Source organism: Arachis ipaensis, chromosome B6, assembly GCF_059453495.1.
Source record: "Arachis ipaensis isolate K30076 ecotype BB chromosome B6, ASM5945349v1, whole genome shotgun sequence".
In the NCBI taxonomy this organism is placed as follows: domain Eukaryota; kingdom Viridiplantae; phylum Streptophyta; class Magnoliopsida; order Fabales; family Fabaceae; genus Arachis; species Arachis ipaensis.
The window spans coordinates 143,093,010-143,116,945 of NC_142441.1; the positions used below are offsets into that span (position 1 = coordinate 143,093,010).

General features: G+C 35.8%; 1 protein-coding gene across 1 annotated transcript; it reads left to right on the forward strand.

The window, feature by feature from the left end:
* Positions 1-1,242: 1,242 nt before the first annotated feature.
* On the forward strand, positions 1,243-8,446 carry LOC107605205 (uncharacterized). The gene is made up of 3 exons (XM_021105080.2): positions 1,243-1,510; positions 2,908-2,968; positions 8,069-8,446. Exons 1-3 carry the CDS (start codon positions 1,440-1,442, stop codon positions 8,444-8,446), a joined length of 510 nt encoding a protein of 169 aa, XP_020960739.1. The 5' UTR covers positions 1,243-1,439.
* Positions 8,447-23,936: the final 15,490 nt, after the last annotated feature.

The following is a 23,936-nucleotide window of genomic DNA, read 5'->3' on the forward strand; positions in this document are numbered from 1 at the left end:
TTAAATCAGACAGTAATTGATTCGAGGGACGAATTTTTACTCGTAACTGTTGGAAAATCTGCCGCTGAATTCATCGGTAATGTCCGTCGCTAAATCCGACAGTAAATTCGATGGTATTCGTTGTATTTCTTGTAGTGACTATTTTTTTAATAGTGACTACAAAGGAGAAAATTTCTATTTATCTATTCAACATATTTTATGAAAGTTTACTTCTATTTTTCACAGGGTTTTAAATATAGTTAGTATCATTTTCATGTCTATTGGTACTTTGGTAGCATTTAGAAGAGCGACAGAGAATAATGAGAGACAGAGATTGAGAGATAGAGATTAAATTGAATTTTTTTTATTGTGTTTGGTGTAAAATGTTAAGACTGAATTATGTTTCAATATCTTATTTGACTTAAGATAAAATAAAAGACTTAAATAAGTGAAATTACTAAAATGTCTTTACTAATTAAAAAAATAAAAACAAAACCCTACCTAACCACCCATCCCCTTTTTCCCTTTTTCCATTTCTGTTCTCTCTCTTTTTCTCTCTCATCTCAATCTCTCCCCTGAGCTTGAAGAAGCCGCAATTTCACTCCAATCCGCGAGCTTTGCCGTTACTGTTAGGCTCGCCTTTCAGTTGCATCCGTTGTTGAATGTTTTCCATAATTTGGCACCCATCTATTGAATGTTTTTCACCTACATAATAAAAATAAATCAAATAAACTCTCAAAAATTAATTTAAAGTGAAAGTAAATTAGTCGATTATTAATTAAAGAAAGAACAAATTTTAACGGTGAGAGAATAGATTACAATATCATCGTTACTTCATAGTGGTAGTAACATTAAAGTGCCAGATTGTGATTTTGTGGGACGCATAGCTTGTGGTAGGCTGAAGAACCCGAAAAAAGGCATTACTGAGGGACGAGAATTGCGGCGTGACTGAGACGAGAGGAGGACACGACGTGACGGTAACGAGAATTCTACAACAGGAACGGAGAATAGCGGCAAAAATTTGGGGGCCTTTCACCTTGCCGCTGCAAAACAAGGCTGCGGAAGAAGGATCCCTTCATGTGCCGCAACATCAGCGGCAATTGCTTAGTGAAACGCCGCTAGGTGAGGATCTACTCATAACTCAATTTCTCTTTTACCCCTTTTTATCTTATAAATTTTAATTGATTCCTCCCCAAATTTGCAGAAAGCCGCGAACAGTCCTTATAAGTGCGCGAACACTGCCGTCGCTGCTCTACTGCGTCATTGCTGCCAATCCATCGTCCTCTAGCCGCCGTCGAGCCTTTGCGTCATCCACAGTTCCTGAAACCCATACTCCCTCGTGCAGGGTATGCGAAATCCCTAAGATCTGCTCCACCCTGCACCTCTGTTTGGGTTGTCAAGTCGCGTAGCTGCCATCCGTGCTTCTCCCTCCGGCGTCGAAGTCTCACATCACCTTGGTTATGCGTGAAACTGTTACACCATCCTCCACCGTGTGCCATTCTGAGCTATCACGGCCTCTCCCTTGTCACTGGTTAGTTCTGACACTTTGATCTTTCCTTTTTATTTTCATTCTTAGTTCAGAATTTTGAAAAAGATTTTGTCTATATCTTCTGTTAAATATGGTTAATTGATGTTGTTTATTCTTTAATTTGTACTACTTTTAAGGTTATCGGCTGTTTCCATGTTTACTTTATTTGTTATCTTTTTCGATGTTTATAATTTCATAAGATTGTAGTATTTGCAGTTCCAACCCTTTAGTCTTATATGATAAATTAGTGTAGAAGTGGATATCTAGAGTTTCAGTGTAACTGGTAAACATGCTTGTATGCACTATGCAATGACCCAAAAGACTCTTATTATAATATTATGGGACCTTCAACTCTGCTTTGTCAATTTCATATAGGAAAATTCTACGGTGTTGACAGTGAAAATCACAATGTGATGCTATCACTAGGTGTCGCACAATAAGGTGGTAATTAATAATGACGAGAATATGAGATTATAATTTGAATGAATAAATCAGCAAAATATTTAATTTGTCAAAACCCATTCTAGCTTATTAGTCTAAGATTTCATGATTGAAATTAATTAAAAAAAATTTGAGTGCACAGAGAAAGTGAAAGTTGAACACTAAAACTAAGTTGGGACTCGGGAGTGTAAGATTTTAATCAACTGAATTAATTTTATTCTTTTAGTGCCGATTCTTTTATAAAACATGTTAGGAATAGCCCCATTGACAAAGAAAAGATCCGCCACCGAGCAATAATTTATCTTGAACCATCAAGCTCGTTTACAGCTATCTTGGGTTGTATGCTTTGCCACTCTCCATGTTGAATGTTTGTGACTTTATTTTGACAACGTAAGACACAAGTCTTATTAATTACATGCCTAGCTTACACATATTACTTTTGAAATATCTAAGTCTAAGGCATTCCTTGTCTTTAATTAATTCTTTATATATCCACACACATTATCATAAAGTATATATTTCATTAAACAAAAGGGACTTAGGACCTATGTTTGGTTGCTACTATGCTTACTGTGACAATGGACTGATTGATCATGATTCTCTTGATGTCATTCATGCTACTTTAGTATGCATTACATGTCAAAAGTAATAAATGTATTTTTAATTAAGCCATTGCTAGCTTCTGGTATGCATCATCATCATCATGTTCATTTTTATCTTGCAATTTATTTCAACTTAATTGTATGGGGTAGTTGCCGAATTATATTATGAATTATATATAGGAATCTGAGCTCAAGCAGACTGAGAGGGAAGATAAATACATCATTCTCATATGTCACCGAACTAGAATACTTCTAAGCAGTGATAATATATGATTGTGGCTAATTAATTATGTGCTATTGTGTTAATAAGTTGAAGTATGTCATTTTTACCAATAAATTTATTCTCACATGTTTCAGGGATTTATCTAATAACGAGTTGGAAGGACCTCTGCCTGAATTTTTGGTAGACTTGTCAAAGGTAAAAGTTCTGTAAGTTCAATTAAAATCTTAATTGCATATTTAACTTTGCCATTTTTATGGTGACTATGCTTTTATATTAACAATCAGTTAATAATACTCGTTTAAATTAAAATCAATGACCATGATGATATCAAGCATTTTGGTTGCCATTTTCTGGTCATTGTGTTAGGGGAATTACTTGCTCATTCTGATGCTAATTGTTGCTATTTTCTGGTCATTGTGCTTATTCTCCTACTGCTTATTTGCTATTGCTATTGGACCACTTTCTCATGATGCTGATTTCTTATCTTTGGTGTTCATTTATTAATTGCACACTTATGTTCCTCACAATGCTGAGTTGTTACTGATGTGTTGCTTACCAATTGTTATGCTGCTACCATTGTGGTGCTATTCTACTCCTAACCAATTTGGTTCATTTTATGCTAAGTACTGTTGTTTGGTTGTTACTATGCTTACTGTGACAATGGACTGATTGGTCATGATTCTCTTGATGTCATTCATGCTACTCTAGTGCTGAATTGCTATTTGCTTTTTTCAGTCCCTTTTTTTGCGTCTCACTCTTCGTGAGCTGCTTTTTTTATTCTTATTTTTTATGTTCTCTTTTGTTGAACCAATTATTTATACCTCTATGATAGAGGACATGACAGGGAAACTACATTCAAATATTTTATATAAGCATATCTAAAATATTATATATATCTATAATTTCAGGATTATATTCTCTATCCATTATGATTATTTAGTTATATTTTTTATTAATTATTTTTTAAATCTAACTTTCACTCCTATTTTCTTTTTCATTTTTTAAAGAATCTTTTTCTTTATCTTTTCATTTTTTGGACTTGGACCCAGCAATTCTTTCTCCTAGTAATTTTTTAGAAAGCACAGAATTCTACAATGAGTAAGCAACCACCCAATACCTTTCATGTGCTACATGTTATCCGGGATGCAAGTAACTTTGTTTATGTTTCTGTTTTAAGTTATTCTGTTGCCCCCTACATGGTTTTGCTTGCAATAAATCGTCGAATATTACTCGTATATTACTCTCCCATCTCATAATTGTGATAAAATGTTATTAGTTCTCCTGACACATAGCCCATTTTTTTTAGTTTTTTTAGGTTTATGTCTTTGTTTACTGTTATTTATTTGTTTGTGCTATTTCATTAAATTAGACATCGATAAGAGCTAGATTACAAAGCTACGAGATAATGCAGAATATAGGGATGGTTTGAATAGATTCCTTGATTTTGCATTTGCCAATGCATCATCCGATGGGATGATACACATGTATGAGGTGTGGGTTCCGATTTTTCCAAACTAGAGAGGATGCATATGATCATCTTTTGATGAAACCCTTTCCCCCTAACTATACTTTTTGGTTACATCACGGTGAGAGGATTGTAGATGAGAGCTCCAGCGGTAGAGAAGAACTAGAACCCACTGGAATCTCAGGATATCAAATGCGTGACATGGTCTACGAGGCATTCAACTTCTCAGGACTGTAGGGTGATGATGAAGACTCAATGAATGAGCATGTCGGAGACGTTGCAGAGGGACTGCCGTACTTATCTGACGAACCTAGCCGCGAGGCTCATGCCTTTCATGACTTGCTTAAGGATGGCGAGTAGGAATTATATCTGGGATGCTCAAGATTCTCGAACCTATCTTTCTTGGGGAGGCTGTACCGTATAAAGTGCATGTGCGGAGTGAGCGACAAGGCTTTCAATTTGATTCTAGAGCTATTGAGGGATGCCTTTGAGCATGCAAAGATTCTGCAGACCTTGCACGATGCCAAGAGAATTATAGGAAAGCTCGGTATTGAGTACAAGAAGATAAATGTATGTCTAAATGACTGCATGCTATACCTGAGTGAGGACCAAGACCTGTCTAGATGCAAATGGTGTGGAGCATCCAGGTGGAAGCAAAAGACCCAGAAGAATTTTTTGGTAATGATCAACATCGTCGTCAAGAAGAATGGGAAACCTCAAGCGGCGAAGGTTCTCCGTTACTTTCCTCTGATTCCACAGTTGCAGCAAATTTTCATGTCTAGCAAGACATCCATGGACATGTTGTGGCACAAAAGATGAACTAACCCTGACGGTCCTTTGAGGCATCCCAGGGATGGCAAGGCCTGGAATCATTTGACAGGAGATATACTGACTTTTCTGGCAATCCGCGCAGTGTTCGCTTAGCCTTGGCCAGTGATTGCTTCAATTCTTTTGGAAACATGAGTTCAAAGTACTCAATATGGCCAGTGATTCTTATTCCATACAACTTACCCCCTGGATTTGCATGAAACAAACCAACTATATTCTCTCCATGATTATTCCCGGTCCTAAAATGCCTGGCAATGACATAGATGTCTACCTACAGCCCCTGATCGATGAGTTGAAACAGTTGTGTGCCGGTGTTGATACATACGATGCTAGTGAGAAGAAAACCTTCAAGATGCATGCTGCGTTGCTGTGGACTATCAGCAATTTTCCTGGCTTGGGCAATTTATCTGGCTGGAATACGTGTGGTGGGAGAGCTTTCCCCACGTGAAATCTAGACGCTGAGACTAAGCGACCCACCTTCAATCAGAAATGGTGTTTCATGGGTCATCGTCGCTTCATGAATCATGATCACAGATATAGATAGGACCGGAGTAGATTTGATGGCCATGTAGAGGATAGACCCCCACTTGTCACATTGACTGGCTGGGATATCTTGAAGCAGTTGGAGGGTGTGCACGTCTCACATGACAAGGTGCAAGCGGTGGGCGGTAAAAGAAAGTGCGGACAGCAGACCGTGGTGCAAGACGAGTCTCCCTGGAAAAGAGGAGTATATTCTTTGATCTCCCATACTGGGAGAACAACGAATTACGTCACAACCTGGACGTAATGCACATTGAGAAGAATGTGTGCGACAACATTGTTTTCACCATGTTGAACGACAGTGGTAAATCTAAAGACCACCTAAAAGCTCGAAAACATCTCTAGTTGATGGGAATCAGGCATGATATGTGGCCACTTGAAGGTGGAAAGTATCCCTCTGCAGTCTTTACCTTGTCCAATCCATAGAAGGATGTCTTTCTGAGGACCATCAATAATGTGGTCTTTTCAGACGGGTACTCTAGCAACATCTCTCACTGTGTTGATTTAAAACAGTGCAAGCTGTTAGGCTTAAACAGTCATGACTGCCACATTCTAATGGAACATCTATTGCCAATTGCTTGAAAACATGTATTGCCCACTCCGGGTCGTTACACAAAAAAGGCAAAATTGGGACCAGGAGTTCAGCAACCTCAAACGGGAGCGAATGCGGCTTTGGCTTCCCACCACGATGACTCTCGAATTCCCCCGGCCACTGGTGATAGTGTACCTGCAACTTCATGCCCGTTCCGTCCACCGCACAGCGAACGAAGGCCTGCTCCACAGATGAGCACAGATAGTACCCAGAACTCGCTGCCAGGCCACGTAAACTTGGGTGCTAATACAAATGAGGTAGATTCTCTTGAGGAAGAAGTTGATGACCTCATTGATGCTTCTGGAGCTCAGAGTCGCAAAGGACGAAAGACTACAGAGTTTTGGACGGTTAAGATCATCGGTGACATATTTAATTATTTTTCTTTGTTCAACATGATTTAGACTCCATTATATATTAATCTTCTAAGTTCCAACTATGAGAAGAGCATCAAACCCATTCTTAATCTGAGTCATGTTTTTTATTTCTTGTTTTCTATTTTTTAATTGGCTAAAGTGTATTCTAAAAAAATCAAAATATTTTAAAAACTTCTGAATTGTTAAATTAATTTAATTTTGTCTCCGACATTTGAAATAAATTTCAGATTTATACTTATTATTTCCTTTACATATTAGAAGTCAGTTCCTTATGTTTTTAATTTTTTTTAAGTATTCCAATTCTATTCCAATATATGCATGTTTTATGCTCGTGTGATCCATCATGCTTCTTTTGTTAAGCGTATTATAAGGTATTCTGTTAATATTATGATGTTATATATTAATTTTCTTGCATGCTGTCCACAACGGATACAAGAATAAGGTAGTATTTTTTTTTTCAGATTCTGACGGCACAATCAAGCCGGCAAAACTAAGCGTGAGGGAGGCGATGGAACGGCCTAACGGTAGAAGGATTCAACAACACAAAGCAAGCAATCAGAGACGAAGCTGGATTGTTGAGTGTCGTGCTTGGTCTGCTGGGATTTGACTATGAAAATTTTCCTATATGTGAGAAAAGTTGACGTAATATTACCACTAAAGGCAATGTTTATAACGAATGTGTCAAGGTAAAAGTATATATCCTTGTTAAACTAAATTTACTTATTTTTTCCATTATTAACAAATTGTATTATCTGTATAGCAAATTTTTCACTTTGATGAAGATAGTGAAGGAACTATCAAGAAAATTCTAAAAAGTATGGGGAAGTCTTGGAAGGAAATAAGGATGAGGTTGTATAGTGATTTTTACGATCCAACATTCACGACTGAACAAAATATTGATTACCGTCCACCAGGAATTGATCGAGAGCATTGGAGATGGTTCCTTGACTATCGCGCCAAAGCTGAGACAAAGGTAATCTAGTATATCATTGGTACACAATAGAAAAAGTGCAGGAAAAACGCGATTAATCGATCAAAACAACCATATACCCATACTGGCGGTTCGAAAAGCTTCGCGCGGTGGATGGAAGAAGAGGTACTTTACTTCTTTAGTCACTCTTTGGACTATATCTGTTTCTTAAGTTTCCTTGATTGTGTGGAATACGGTAATGGCATAAACTTTGTTGTCACAGTCGGAACAACAAGGGAGGAGAGTCGGTAGAGGAGAGTTATGGATCACAGTGCACAAAAAAGACATGGCTCCTATATCAATGATAAAGCAAGAGCAATTGTTGTAAGTACTACTTTTAAAAATTGATCGATAATCTATTTTGGTTGTTTTATATAAATAACTTTTGAGACCAATTTTTTCATTCATATTTGTGTGTTATTTTACTGTGATGAAAGTGATACAGTTAATTATCCTGTTTGGCGTGTTCTTGACATGAGATGGACCCATGATCAAAATGATTGTATTTGCTAATTTGTGTCTGTAGGAAAGAATTGAGGAGATAGGGCAACAGGATGAGTCTTCTAAAGTGTTGTCTCCAAATGATTCCATTGCTCAGGTTTTCGGAAAAGAAAGACCGGGTAGAGTACGTGGTGTGGGTTCCGGGCCGACTCCTAGTCAACTCTTCGGTCTGAATTCACATGTGACGGTCAACGGAGTCCAAGTAGAGGAGACCCAGAGGAAGCTGCTAGAACTGCAGGCAGAGCTGGAAGGCGAGAAGTTGAAGAGGAAGGTGATGGAGGATGAGGCAGCAGTAGAGAAGAAAAAGAGGCAGGCGATGAAGAGTGCTCTGATTTATCTGTATCAACAGCAGGGTGAGGAGCTCCCACCAGAAATCGCTGTAGGGATAAGTTCCGTCGATTGATAGAGTGAAGAATAGTGTATTAGGATTGGAGATATTTTGGTTTGAAGCACACTTTTTTTTTAATTAGACTATGCAACTCTTTGCAAGAGATTTGTTTTCTTCATACTTTCAAGAATATATTATTTTGTTTTGTAGATAATTTTTTTGGTTTTGATACAAGTTTAGATTCTAAGGTTGAAAATATTAACTCTTAAAATAATAAAAAATAAAAAACGCAAAAAAATAGTTCTTTAATATTCTAAAAAAATTGTACAATTTTTTTTAGAAAAACCCAAATTTTCTTTTATTTTAATTTTTCTTAATTTAGCGGCGGTTTTAAACCGCCGAAAAGTGTCTCGAAGTTTGCATAATCTGTACCATATTGCAGCGGTTTGCAACTGCCGGTAACTGTGCTCAAATCCTTACTCCCGTTTTGTGGCGGTGTTAAAACCGTCACAAAACACACGTCCAGTTGAAAACGTGTAAGTAAATAGCGGCGGTTTTAGAACCGTCAGTAAACATGCCGAAAATCGTGTCACTTGCATTTGGCGGTGGTTTTTTCAATGATTGCTGCGAAATGTTGATTTAACAGCAGTTATACCGGCGGTTGCTGAAAACCGCCGCCAAACCTAATGCCGACGCCCATAACCATGGCGGTTCGGTGAACCGACGGCCTTTGATTTTGTGGCGGCCGCTAATCAAGAAAAAAACTGCTAGTATTTTGCGCCTCCCTTGTAGTGGAAGAAGACAACAACGCACCTGAGAAGCGGACGACGGTTTGACTGAGAAGAGGAGGAAACAGAGGCATTACTGTGTCGTTATCGGAGAAGGAGAGCTTGCTGACTGTCTTGCCCAGTCCAGCTTTGTTTTGTTTTGTTCTGTGTGTTTGGAAAAGGGAAAGCCATTCAGTTGGATATTAAAAAGTTAAAAGAGGATATTTTGAAAATAAAATATTATTAAAATTTCAGTCACCGTTTTCTAAATTTTCAATCTCCTGTGTTTTTAGTTTTTTAGAGGCATTAAAGAGATTGATATTTTATATATCAAAACTAAAATTTTAGTTTTAGTCTCTAATTACTAAACACAATACTAAATCTCAATCTCACGTTCTCAATCCTAATACTCCAAAACAAAAGGCTGGAGGAATTTTTGGACTACATTTACTAATTAATTACTCCATTAGATTATTTCATTTTCACTCTCATGTGTAATTAGGGAGTTAATAATTTCTAACTCCTTTTATTTGAAATTAAATTTTGAGCCGGGTAATTAAATTGTGTTGACCTAATATTTGAAAATAATTGAATGCAGCTTTATTATCTTTTTCAAATCTTTTATTATTAATTATAAAAATATTATGTATATATAAAAAATTAATTATTAAATATTTGTGTATAAGTATATATATTATTTAATTTGTTTTTAATATATAATTTATATTTTAATATATATTTTATATAAATAATTAATTTAATAATTAATTTTTGATATACACCTAATATGAATTATGTTAGATTTATGTCAAAATCAGTAATTAAAATTATTTGTTAGTATAAAATATATATTAAAAATAAATTAAATAATATATATTTATATATAAATATATAATATCTAATTTTAAATTTTAAGTGATTGATTTTTATGTATAGATAATATTTTTTATTGTTTAATGTGTTTGTCACGTGATACCAAATACCGATGTATGGTTGACTCATTAATGTCACTTAATTGTAACATCACTAATATGGTAACAGATTTATCACTCTCACAAAGTATCACATTATTATACGTGTTACATTATTCCCACGGTCAACATCGATTTGAACCATTTATTTATATGTTCTTTAATTTAATATATTTTCAAAATTAAAAATATTATTTATACACTAAAATTAAATATTATGTATTTATATATAAATATAAATATTATTTAACTCATTTTTAATGTATATTTTATATTAATAACTTATTTTTATAATTGATTTTAGTATATACTTAATATAGTTGTTCCAACATTATAATTCTAATTTTTTTTTGTTACCAAAGATAAAGAAACTCGACCGATAACTCGCGATCTCTACACGAGTATAAAAAGCAGGGGCGGAGCTAGATGAAAGATTAGAGGGAGCCAAAAATATTTATATAATAAAATAAGACTAAAATAAAATTTTAAGGAGTTAAACTGAAATTTACATATAATTTACATGTAAAAAATTAAATTAGGGAGCATTATCCCCTTTTGCTATAATGTAACTCCGTCCTGATGAAAAGATTATGCTATTTGAGTTATAATTCATTAGTATTCTAATTTATTTTTTTTATAAATTAGATCTCGAATATTTTTTATTTGAATAAAATTTGTATGCTTTTGAAAGTGCATCTTCTAGAACATATTACTCCACTATATAATCCCGATTGGTTGTGTATTTTAACACGAAAAAAAAAAAAAAAAGAGAATGATTAACTTTGTATCCAGAAAGATGATCATTCAAGAGCCCTTCCAATATTATGTTGTGTTTCGTGGAAGAGTTCCAGGGATGTATAATTCATGGGAAGAAGCTAGTAACCAGGTGATTGAGTATCCTGGTTATTCATACAAAGGATTCAATAACTGGTTTGACGCTCATAATGAATGGATGAATTACTTAATTAGGAAAATGCGTGAGAGATCCCACCATGGAAGTCCTATTAGTGTGGTTGCTGTACCATCTATGCATTCCAATGGCGGTGGTAAGAAGAGGATTGTTTTGAAACTAGTACAAATGGAGTGTGAACTGTGTTTGCTTGAGAAACAAAATGAAGCTCTTCACCAACTTGTTGATGGTCTCAGGGATTGTCTTGTGAAGCACAATTTAGCGTACAAGTTGGATGATTAGTAGTAGGATGATGGTGGGGTTTAGTTTATGTCATTTATTTGTCTGTCTTTGTTTTTTCTTTTAATTTGAATTACTTTTCATGTTTTGTGTTTGTGATCTTGTTTTCTTGTCAAAAGCCATGTCTTCTTAGTGAGTTTTGGGTCATTTATGTCATATCTCTTGTTTGGGTATTTGCATTTGATCATGAATTTGGATTTAGAAGAATTTACTCTCTAATAATTATTATAACAATTGATACGATAGTTATAAAATTTTGAGAGGATTTAAAAAATATAACTAAAAGAAAAATCATATTATTTGACAATTTTTTTAATTTAATAACATTGTTTATTATCATCTCATATTTTCACTCTTCTTTGTTTTATCTTATCTTCAATGAGATCCGCAACAATTTTTATCACAACACTCCACCTTCATCTACGGATATTTATGGATCAGATAATTTCAATTCGCAAATTTGCAGTATTTATCTATATTTGATTTGCAATTTGCAAATATAATCTTATTCGCATGATAATCAAATTCGATCTAATTTATACTCTAATAATATTGAATTGCGAATATTACAGTTATATTTATAGATCCAATCCTCAAAGTTGTACTTAATAAATAATATATATGTTAGTTTACAAACCTTAATTTCTCTCTTCTTTCTCATATAATGATGCTTTTCATTCTCACCCAAACAAAGTCACGCCACTCCTACCCTTGGATAAACATTGATATTTAATTTTGGAGTAAGCTACAGTCTTTATTCATTTTTTAGAATGATAATGCGATTTCTCAAAATAAACGTTTCACTTTGGTCTCTATCTTTTATTTTCGTGACACAACACGGTCTATGTAGGTATTTTTTCGTTAAGTCCTGACAGAAAACAATGATGTGTCAGATTACATGGCCGAGCTATCACGTTATGTTTGCTGAGGCGGTCCTTATGTTGTCAAGGTGGACAATCAGAAATGAACACAAACCTAATTGTCTCTAAATAAATTCAAATTGGTTAGAGATTTATTTGTTATTATTCTTTAAACAATATCTTTTTTTAAATTATTTTTATATTCGTTATATTAATATTCTTTTTTTCAATAAAGTATTCAATATATGGTATAATAAGTACAAACTAATTAATAAATTATTTGAATTTAAAAATATCATTTATTATAAAACTAAATAAATAATTCTTAAATATAATTTTTAAATATATAAATAATAAATATTAAAGTACAGTTAATACATTAATAATAATAATTCTATAATATATTATTAGTATTATGATCTAAATAATTTTCATAATAAAATAGAAACTAATAAACACATTATTGATATATAGTAAAATTTTTTGAATAATAACAAACTTAATTTTTTATCTCTTTAAACTATATTAATAATTTCATTTGATATCTTTGCACTAAAATACACAATCAGTAGGCTACTAATACTAAATGAAAAAAACATAATATATATATATATATATATATATATATATATATATATATATATATATAGAACATTTATAAACTCAACAAACTCAAAACATCAAATAATATTATTAATCTATTAATAATACATATTGTCATAAGGTTATAGATCCATGAAAATTTATCAATATAAGAATAATGTAAATTAATTAAAATTTTGCGTATATTAAAATTCAATTACTTACATAGTATAATTAATAATTAAAATTATTTATTTAGTTTCATAATAAATACTATTTTTAAATTTGAATAATTAGTTTGTACTTATTATACCTTATATTTAATAATTTATTGAAAAAATATTAATATAATGAATAAAAAATAATTGAAAAAAGATATCGTTTAAAGAATAAGGACGAATAAATCCCTAACTAATTTTAATCTAGAGACAATTAGGCCTCTGTCCATTTTTTATTATCCACGTTGGTACTTAAGGACCACCTCAACAAGCATGACATGACAGCTCAACCATGCAACCTAACACGTCATCGTTTTCTGTCAGGACTTAACGGAAAAATACTCACAGGAACCGCGTTGTGTTACGGAAATAGGAGACAGGAGCCGAAGTGAAATGTTTTTATTTTAAAGGATCGTGTTGTCATTCTAAAAAATGAATAGAGTCGAGTTGGTAATTCACTCTTTAATTTTGTTTGAGAGTTCTAATTTTGGGATTTTTTTTCCAATTTTATTGATTTATTTTTCATCATTTTTAATTTATTTCCGATCCAATTCGAAAATTGTCAGATCGTATTGAATCCTAAGATAAAAAAAAACTTCAATATCCGATGTTATCTGATTTATAAATTTAAATGCAGATCAAATTGCGAATTTACCCAAATCCGACCTAATTCGATCCATGAAAACCCATTCCTCCATCATCAACATAATCTTCATCTTCCTCTCGTTTCAATGTGTATCATTACACGTTCACACCACCTTTACTCTACCATCACCACTGTCATCGCCACCACCACCTTTCTCACCTCTGCCTCCACTCTTTACCCTCACCGTCACTTTACTATACCCTTATTCACCCTACTTCCACCATCTCGTTGTCACAACCTACCTTAGCCTTTACCTCCATTAATGTCTTTGTAATTGCACGCCTTTGTCCTCATTATTGCTCAACTAATGGAGCATGAACAAGCAAGGCCTACACCCTTTCAATATTTGGGTTTACCCATTTATTTATATTCCCCTCCAAACTATGTCATTCATCTTCTCTTCCATTGTCATCGTTGGAGCCATCTCCCATTGAATCGAAATTCTGAGTCACTATTGTCGTTAGTGATGCAATGGCTAATGTGGCTGTAACTCTAACTATGGTTGTGGTTCTAGTTTGCAAGTTGGGTAATCGAATCAGATTTATTAGCTATGGTGGCAAAAGAGTGGAGGTCATGGGTTTGACAAAGGGTGGATTTATTTTTTTCATTTTTATGTGTATTTTATGAATATGAGGGAGTACATTATTGTGGAGATTGGTAAATTCGAGGATTGCAAAGGGAAGCAATGCAAATGATAGTGGTGATTGTAATTTCGGTTTTGTAATTGTTATGAATGATGGATTGTTATTGAGAGTGAGGGTGAGGAGGAGAAAGTGGAGGTAGAGGTGAAGGAGAGGCCGAGTTGGGGGCAAGGGTGGTTGTTGTGGACAGTATATGCTCGTATCAAGATCTAGCAAGGAAGTCCAAGGCTTTTTTCGTCACTAAAGGCTGTGTTTCTTTATAAGTACGAGATTTTGAGATAAGGATAGGTACAAATTTGTGTCTAGTAGATGAGATATGGATAGAAATATTATATATGTTCAGAAACATGAATTAGTATATTTTGTACGTGTCTATTCTAACAAGAAAAATACAAAGACACTAACAAGAGACACAATTTATTTTTTATTTTTTCTTTTATTAAAAAAATAAGAATAAATTGAACTTTCACAATTTATTTTATTTTATCACAAAACAAAATATAAGACTACTAATTTTTGTATTTCTATCTTTTATGTCTTGTTTTCAGTATTTTGTCTTATCTTATTCTTAAAACCAAATGCAACCTAGGACCTATTGCTTCTTTTGAGAGAATTTTGACATGGAGAGGCTCAATAAAAATCCAAGAGGTGTTTGGACAATTTAGACTCAGATAGTCCTAGTGGCCCAATCCACATGAACCAGGTATGCTCCTAAAGCTATTATCCTATTACCTGACCCTATTTGAAAAGCATATTAGAGGTTGATAGGGTGGAACTCAGAGATAATAAGAAGAGGAAGAAATGTGGTATGTATTTATGTTTAATTGAAGAAATTTATAAGTAATTGATAAGTGAAGAGCATATACGAGAGTTGTGAGTAGAAATGAGAAATAAAAGAAATAGTGATGCAGAAGGGTATAGTAATTCCTCAATTACTCCAAGCATATGCAGTACCTGAAGAATTGGAAAAGAACTATAGATGAGAAATGGAACAGAAAAAAAAGAAAAAGAACAGGAAACAAAAATTGTACCAGCAATCACTGCCTCTCAACCAACCAGCCTCTTGCTATTAATTCTCTCTCTAGTGCTCCTTCTTGGGTCCATATCATGCTGATTGAGTGCCAACTGTCCTGCTGTAACAATATTTCCTTCTGAAGTTGCAAGTTTTTCAATTATGTGCTCTTCTTCATTCAGTGCCTTTACTTTCCCCATCAAGAGCAACTTTGTCCCCAAGGTTGAATTCGGGAAAGAGCTTGAGGAATTGATCAACATCTCTCTAACTTGTTTCTGTGATAGCACCGTAGCCCCACTAAATTTTTCACTGTAAAAATTCCTTGTCACCACGCAAGATGGAGTGTTGGGACAAAATTCGAGAAGGCTCCAAGATTGGTCTGAGCTTCGGTGTAGTTAAAGGTAGTGGTAGATATTGAAATTCGTGGTCACCACGAAATTACTTGAGTGCCGATATATGAAAAACATTACAGATACGAGCTTCTGCTGGTAATTTCAACGGATAGGCTACCTTATTGAATTTTCTTCCAATTCTAAAAGGGCCAAAATAACGCAACCCAAGTTCTGATGCTTTCACAATGCCACCGAATGTTGGCGATATGGCTGCAATTTGACTAGCACTAAATCATTCAAGCTGCTAAGACAGGAGACTCTCTTTGCCAATATTTCTAAGTTCCTCTTTGGAACTAATGAGGTGGATTACTTAGGCCACACGATTACAGGTGGTGGTGTTCTCATGGAATCGGCTAAGGTGCAAGCAATTCAAGATTGGCCTGAACTTAGTAGTGTTAAGCAGCTTCGTGGCTTTTTAGGCCTCACGAGATATTATCGCCGTTTCATCCTTTTCGGGTGGGGGCTTTTGCTGCTCCTTAGCCTAATTTAATGCTGCTACAACTCCAGTATTCATCACCTTAACCAACTCGTCTACCAATATTAGGCTTTCTTGAGATTTTTCCATGTTAGCTGGTGGTTCACCCTCTTGAGTAAGTGTAGCTTTCTCACTTGATTGAGTAAAGTCAAGGCTAAATGATAGTGCAGCAAAGTCATTCTTCAATGCAGTATTGACAACCATCATTCACGGCTTGAGCAGGTGGATGACTGTATGGTGCACATAAAATAGTTTAAGAATACACAGAAAATATTAAAAAAGAATTTTATTAAGTAGAACTTACACATTAGGAGGAACTACTTCCTCATGAGGTTCTTGTTGAGGTTATTGAGGTTGTTCTTCGGTATATTCCTCTGTGGGAGATTTTGCAGCAGGTTGTTGAGGTTGTGGAAGACTGCAGGATTACATAAAAAGAATTAAGCAGCGAAACTATTAGAAAAGGAATTTAATTAATACAACCAAAATAAGTGAGCCCAATTCACGTGAAATACAAATCAAGTACACCATTATTTATTTTTTTATTGCAACACGGAATGTTAGTTAAAAAGATATGTAACTCAATAAAACATGCACAAAATAACATCTGAAGAACTACAACAAATTTCTATGAATTAAGTACAACAAATGTATGAATAAAGTCCCTCAAAATGGACAAAATCACTCAAACATGCAAAAAAAAAATCATAAGCACTACAACATTTTTTTTTGTCTAGTTACAACAAAAAGAGGACAACAACATCAAGTGCACCTCAAATTACATGCAATACACCGAAACCAAACACCGAAACTATTAGAAAAGAAATTTAATTAATGCTTATGCATTAATAGATTCTTCTTCTATATATTCCTCTGTGGGAGACTTTGCAACAGTTTGTTGAGTTTACAGAGAGCTTGAGACAAGTGTTTCTGAAGGAGGAGCAAATACTTGAATTGGAACTCTAATAAAGACAAAAATAAAAAAGTTAATATGGAGTAAATATTCAAGTGTAAATGATTAACTCGCTGATTATAACATTGAAAGTGAATTGGAAAACTCATATGTCCAGTAGTTCAGATTGAGAATGAGTTTATTTTCAAAGAACAATTATTTATTCTTTAGGATTATTATCTATATTGCTTTCTGAACAGGGGTTGGTTCATTCAATGATTCTTCTGGTTCCTTAAATCTGAAATGCACTGAAATCACATCACTATTACATCTCAAGCATTTAATAAAAACACAACTTCTTTTGTATTAAAACTTACATAGGTGCAGTTTTTTCTTTTTTTGTTGTCTTTTTTCTTGAATAAAATCTTAAAGGGCTTTGTCTTCTAAAACAATATATAAAATCAGAAGTAGATTATGGTAGCACAAGAAATAAAAAAATGGTAAGAGAAATAGAAATTACATGTTATCACTTGGTTATTTTACAGAGTTCTGATAGTTTGTCTGTGTTTGAAACGCATGATCATTTTCACTCGCCAAATTTACATGTAACATTCTAAAGACAAAATAAACATTATTCAATAAAACTAGAGTAATTATATTAGGTTTTAGAAAATTTTAGCAAAGAAAGAATTTCAGATATTGAATCTTACGTTTGCGAAGAATCATAGTGAGCTTCTGTGGAGTGGAGCCCACTTTCTGAAATATCTATGATTTTTTCCTGCATCCTCTAAAAGCAAACAATCATCAGACAAAAAACACAATAAAATTAGCAAAATACACTGAAAATTAACACATGCTTTTGTGCAGGCATATTATTTATTTTCTTCAATCTTGTTTTTTATTTTTTGCATTTTTTCACTTTTGACAATGCATGCAAAAAAAATTCTATTAATAAATAAAATTATGATGAAAAAAAACATAACATTACAATGATAGTTTCTGAATCTTACTCATTATTAGATTCAGTTTCTTTTTGCGAAGATGAATTCTCGATAACATGCTTTCTTTTTTTAGATTCCATCCTAGAAAAGCAAATAATCATCAAATAAATAAACACAATAAGATTGATAAAATACACCGAAAAGTAATACTTACTTTTTTGCAGGCTTGTGAATTTTTTCTTCAATCTTCTTTTTGTTATTTCCTCCATTTCTTCACTTCTGATAATACATGCAAAAAATTCTATTAATAAGTAAAATTTTGATGAAAAATAAAACATAGCATTACACTGATAGTTTCTGAATCTTACTTGTCATCAGATTCAGTTATTTTTTTTGGAAGATGAATCCTCAATAATGTGCTTCCTTTTTTTTGGATTGCATTCTATAAAAGCAAACAATCATCAGGCAAATAAACACAATATAATTAACAAAATACACCAAAAAATAATACTTCTTTTCCATTCTCTGAGATTGTTTTCTTCTCTTCAATGTCTCCTCCGAGTCATGTTTAGAATCAGACTCAGACTAAAAAATACTTGCTTTCACTTTTCAAAGTTGAGTAAGATATAACAGTCTTCTTTTTTGTGGATTCTTTTGTTCTTTCTTTTCTTCGTTTCTTTTTCCCTTATTTTTGTCTTTTGATTGATCTCTCAGCTGTGCTCTTCTCATAATGCCCTAAAATAGAAAAACATTAGTTTGTGTTAGAAACAAGAGACTGAGAAAGTAATCTGAAGAGTGTATTATTCAGTGTGTTGAAAGGTACAATATACAAGGGGTATTTATAGGTGCTAAATGAATCAGAGTAATAAAGGTATAGAATCCTACAATTAATATACAGATATACTATATAAATATAGACGATACTAATTGGTCTAAATTGATGCTAATGATTCTCTAACATCCCCCTCAAACTCGAGTGGGAGCTAAGGATACCAACTTGAGTTTGGATAACAAAGTCCGGAAACGAGTCGGGTGATGAGCTTTCGTGAAGATATCAGCAGTCTGATCTAGGGTTCTAACAGCAATGAGACGAACAACATCAATAAGGATACGTTACCGAACAAAGTGACAATCAATCTCAATGTGTTTGGTGCGTTCATGGAACACATCATTATGGGCGATCTGAATAGCACTGCGGTTATCACAAAAAACGTCAGTAGGGGACGACAGAGGAGCACCCAAATCTTCGAGAAGCCAACGAACCGAGATAACTTCAGCAGTGGTGTCAGCGAGGGCACGGTACTCAGCTTCTGTGCTTGAGCGAGCAGTGAATGTTTGCTTCTTAGCACGTCAAGAAATGAGAGCGTCGCCAAGAAACAAACAGTAACCAGTAGTAGAACGACGATCAGTGGGATCACCAGCCCAATCAGCATCGGAGTAAGCCTGAAGAGACAAAGAAGAATGGGCAAAAAAATAAAGGTCATGAAATAGAGTGCCTTTGATGTAGCGAAGAATGCGAAGAACCGCCGCATAGTGAGTAGTACGAGGAGCTAACAAGAACTGGCTAAGTACATGAACCGGATAGGCGATGTCTGGTCGGGTGATAGTCAAGTAGATGAGACCGCCAACTAACTGTCGATAGAGAGTCGGATTATCCAAAACAATGCCATCCATAGGGGTAAATCGAACATTAGGCTCAAGAGGAGTAGACTCAGTGCGACTATCTATAATCCCAGCGCAAGCAAGAAGATCTGAAGCATACTTAGCCTGAGAGAGATAGATGCCATTATCGGTGGAGATGACCTCGAGACCAAGAAAATAGCTGAGAGAACCAAGATCTTTCATCTCAAAGGTACGGTGAAGTGAGGCCTTGAGATCATAGATACCATCAACATCATCCCCAGTAATGATCATGTCATCAACATACAAAAGTAGAAGAACAACTCCACGTTCGCTTTTACGAATGAAGAGGGCATTCTCATGAGGGCTAGAAGTAAAACCAAGACTGCATATGGTAGTACTAAACCTGTCAAACCATTCACGAGGAGCTTGCTTAAGTCCATAAAGTGCCTTGCGAAGGAGACAAACCTTATTAGAAGGACAAGGATATCCCGGAGGTGGTTTCATATAGACTTTATTTTTCAAATCCCATTAAGAAATGCATTCTTCATATCCATCTGACTGAGAGACCATTTTTTAACCGCAGTAATGGCAAGAAGAGCTCTAACAAACGTAAGACGAGCGACAGGAGCAAAAGTCTCTTCATAATCAATACCATACTCTTGCGTACAACCTTGAGCAACCAAGCGGGCCTTAAAACGGTCAATAGAGCCATCAGAGCGAGTCTTGATCTTGTATACCCATCTACTGCCCACAACTTCCTGATCAGAAGGAGGATCAACCAAATCCCAAGTGTGTGCTTTTTCAAGTGCATGTATTTCTTCCTGTATTGCTTGTTGCCAATTTGGGTTTGAAGAGGCTTCTCTGAATGACTTAGGTTCATGTTGATGAAGGATAGTAGAAAAGCAATGATAATCAAGAAGATGAGGAGGTGGATTCCTTACCCTAGAAGAACGAGCGGGAGGAGGAGGCATGACGGTAGGAGCAGGATCATCATACGGTCTGGAATCATCGAGAGATGGAGAAGGCAGAAGAACAGGAGGCTGTGGAGGGTCACTCGAGATAGAATCTGGAGAATCATCACTAGGAAAAAGATCAACATTGGGGTTAGTAAACAAAGGTGACTGAGTAGTAGGAATGGACTCAAAGGATGAGAACTGAGAAAACATGTGGTGCTCCCAGAAGACAACATGACAAGATATACGAATACGTTTAGAGAGAGGATTCCAACAATGATAACCCTTGTGTTTAGTGCCATAACCAAAGAAATAATACATACGAGCCCGAGGTTCAAGTTTACTATGTTCATGAGGCTGAAGAAGAACAAAACATACACAACCGAAAACTTGAAGAGAACTATAATCTGGGGGGTATGATAAAGACGCTCAAAGGGAGTAACATTACGAAGAATAGAAGAAGGGAGTCTATTGATAACATGAACAGCAGTAAGAACAGCTTCACCCCAAGCACGCTCAGGACACGAAAAAGAAAGGAGCATTGCACGGACGGAGTCAAGAATGTGACGGTGTTTGCGTTTAGCTCTACCATTTTGTTGAGATGTACCAGGACAAGAAAACTCAGGCAAAGTACCCTGTTCTGCAAGAAAGGCTAAGAGTTTGGAATCACAGTATTTCATAGCATTATCACGTCGAAAAACCTTAATGACCTTAAAAAACTGAGTTTTAATCATAGTAGCAAAGTTGATATAGATCTGAGGTAACTCATGGCGATTAGTCATCAAATAAACCCAAGTAAAATGGGAATAATCATCAATGAAAACGACAAAGTATCGAGCTCCGCCCATAGAGGCAGTGGGAGCGGGGCCCCAAACATCAGAGTAAATGAGATCAAAAGGAGAGCAAGCAAGAGATGAATTATTGTGAAAAGATAAAGCAGGTTGTTTGGCAGTTTGGCAAGAAATGTAATCAAAAAATTTATTTGGAACCTGACCTAAAACACCTTGAGACACAAGAGGACGCAGTTTTCCTAAGGAGGTGTGGGCAAGACGTTGATGCCATAAGTGAAGGGTAGAGGGAGAAGAAGCAGCACATAGATTTGGTACATGAGAAATATGAAGATTCTCGAGTTCAAACAACCTTCCGACCTTACGTCCAGTCCCGATGATTTATCCCGTCCGAGGATCCTGTACACGACAACCAGAAATGGAAAAAGTGACTTCAAAACCCAGATCAACAAGTTGACCAACAGAAATAAGATTGAAATTTAATTTGGGAATATATAAAGTATCAGGAAGATTAAGAGTTGACTGTGATATAGAACCCTTGTGTGTTGCGTGCAAGAGGGAGCCATTTGCAGTATTAACAAAAGGTCCATTTGTAGTGGTAGACATGGACGAGAAAATATTACGCAGCGGAGACATGTGATTAAAGCAACCCGAGTCAAAGTACCATTTAGAATTACCTGGAGGGGTCGATAAAGCAACAGGGGTATTACCAGAAACAGAGAGAAGACGCTGAAGAAGAGATGCAATATCAGATAGAGAGACAGGAGACGAGTTGAGTGGATCAGGACGTGGTGGGCGAGTAGGACAGGCAGTAATTAAATGTCCCGAGATCTTGCAGTAATGGCAGAACAGCTGTGAACAATGGTAGCTAATATGACCTGTCTGGTGGCATGTGCAACATTCAACAGAAGGACAGTCGGGGAAGAGGTGCCCAGAATGGTTACAGTTTTGACAGAATTTACCCTTTCTGTCAGTGGCAGCAAAAACATCTGGCTTTGCCATGATAGTGGTCACAAAGATCAAAGAGAGGAGAGAAAACGGCAATTTCGGAGCAGAAAATGAGAAATCGGAGTGCAAAATCGGAAAGATCTCACCAAAAAACCTTAGGAAGGGTCCCGCTTGTCTGCCACGTCAGTGCCATGTCAGCGGAACGGTGATACATGGCAGCCCGTGAGAGGACGGAGAGGACAGGCTGGCGGTGAGGTGGCGAGCGGGTCAACCAGCTGGCCGGGTCGGGTCAATCGCGGGTGCGCGGGTCGCAGGAAAAGCTAGCGGCGTGACACGTGGGCGCTCCAGGATCGTCTGATCAGCAGCAAGATCCAACGGCTACTAAAGCATCTGGGTTGAGGAAGATTGAAGGTGGGTAGGGAGGTTCCGACGGCACGTCCGGTGGCCTCAGGCGACGATTCCGGCGGCGTTGGAATCCTGACAGAGAGACGAACACAATGATGGTAGAGGTGACGAACCCAAGCGTCGGAAATAGAACAAAAAACCAGAGCAAAGAAGCACTGTCGGAAGAGAAAGATAAGGAGGCTATGAACAAATGTTCATTGAAAAAAAAAACTTTTAAGCTCTTGATACCATGTTAGAAACAAGAGACTGAGAGAGTAATCTAAAGAGTGTATTATTCAGTGTGTTGAAAGGTACAATATACAAGGGGTATTTATAGGTGCTAAATGAATCAGAGTAATAAAGGTATAGAATCCTATAATTAATATACAGATATACTATATAAATATAGACGATACTAATTGGTCTAAATTGATGCTAATGATTCTCTAACATCGCCCTCAAACTCAAGTGGGAGCTAAGGATACCAACTTGAGTTTGGATAACAAAGTCCGGAAACGAGTCGGGTGATGAGCTTTCGTGAAGATATCAGCAGTCTGATCTAGGGTTCTAACAGCAATGAGACGAACAGCATCAATAAGGATACATTACCGAACAAAGTGACAATCAATCTCAATGTATTTGGTGCGTTCATGGAACACATCATTATGGGCGATCTGAATAGCACTGCGGTTATCACAAAAAACATCAGTAGGGGACGACAGAGGAGCACCCAGATCTTCGAGAAGCCAATGAACCGAGATAACTTCAGCAGTGGTGTCAGCGAGGGCACGGTACTCAGCTTCTGTGCTTGAGCGAGCAGTAAATGTTTGCTTCTTAGCACGTCAAGAAATGAGAGCGTCGCCAAGAAACAAACAGTAACCAGTAGTAGAACGACGATCAGTGGGATCACCAGCCCAATCAGCATCGGAGTAAGCCTGAAGAGACAAAGAAGAATGGACAGAAAAATAAAGGTCATGAAATAGAGTGCCTTTGATGTAGCGAAGAATGCGAAGAACCGCCGCATAGTGAGTAGTACGAGGAGCTGACAAGAACTGGCTAAGTACATGAACCGGATAGGCGATGTCTGGTCGGGTGATAATCAAGTAGATGAGACCGCCAACTAACTGTCGATAGAGAGTCGGATTATCCAAAACAATGCCATCCATAGGGGTAAATCGAACATTAGGCTCAAGAGGAGTAGACTCAGTACGACTATCTATAATCCCAGCGCAAGCAAGAAGATCTGAAGCATACTTAGCCTGAGAGAGATAGATGCCATTATCGGT

What these genes read in the sequence shown, in the direction of transcription:
- LOC107605205 (XM_021105080.2), top strand. Translation starts at nt 1,440, where the DNA reads ATGCGTGAAACTGTTACACCATCCTCCACCGTGTGCCATTCTGAGCTA. An exon ending in CGGCCTCTCCCTTGTCACTG is followed by an intron (nt 1,511 to 2,907) that starts GTTAGTTCTGAC and finishes CACATGTTTCAG; the next exon opens with GGATTTATCTAATAACGAGT. An exon ending in TTTTGGTAGACTTGTCAAAG is followed by an intron (nt 2,969 to 8,068) that starts GTAAAAGTTCTG and finishes TTGTGTCTGTAG; the next exon opens with GAAAGAATTGAGGAGATAGG.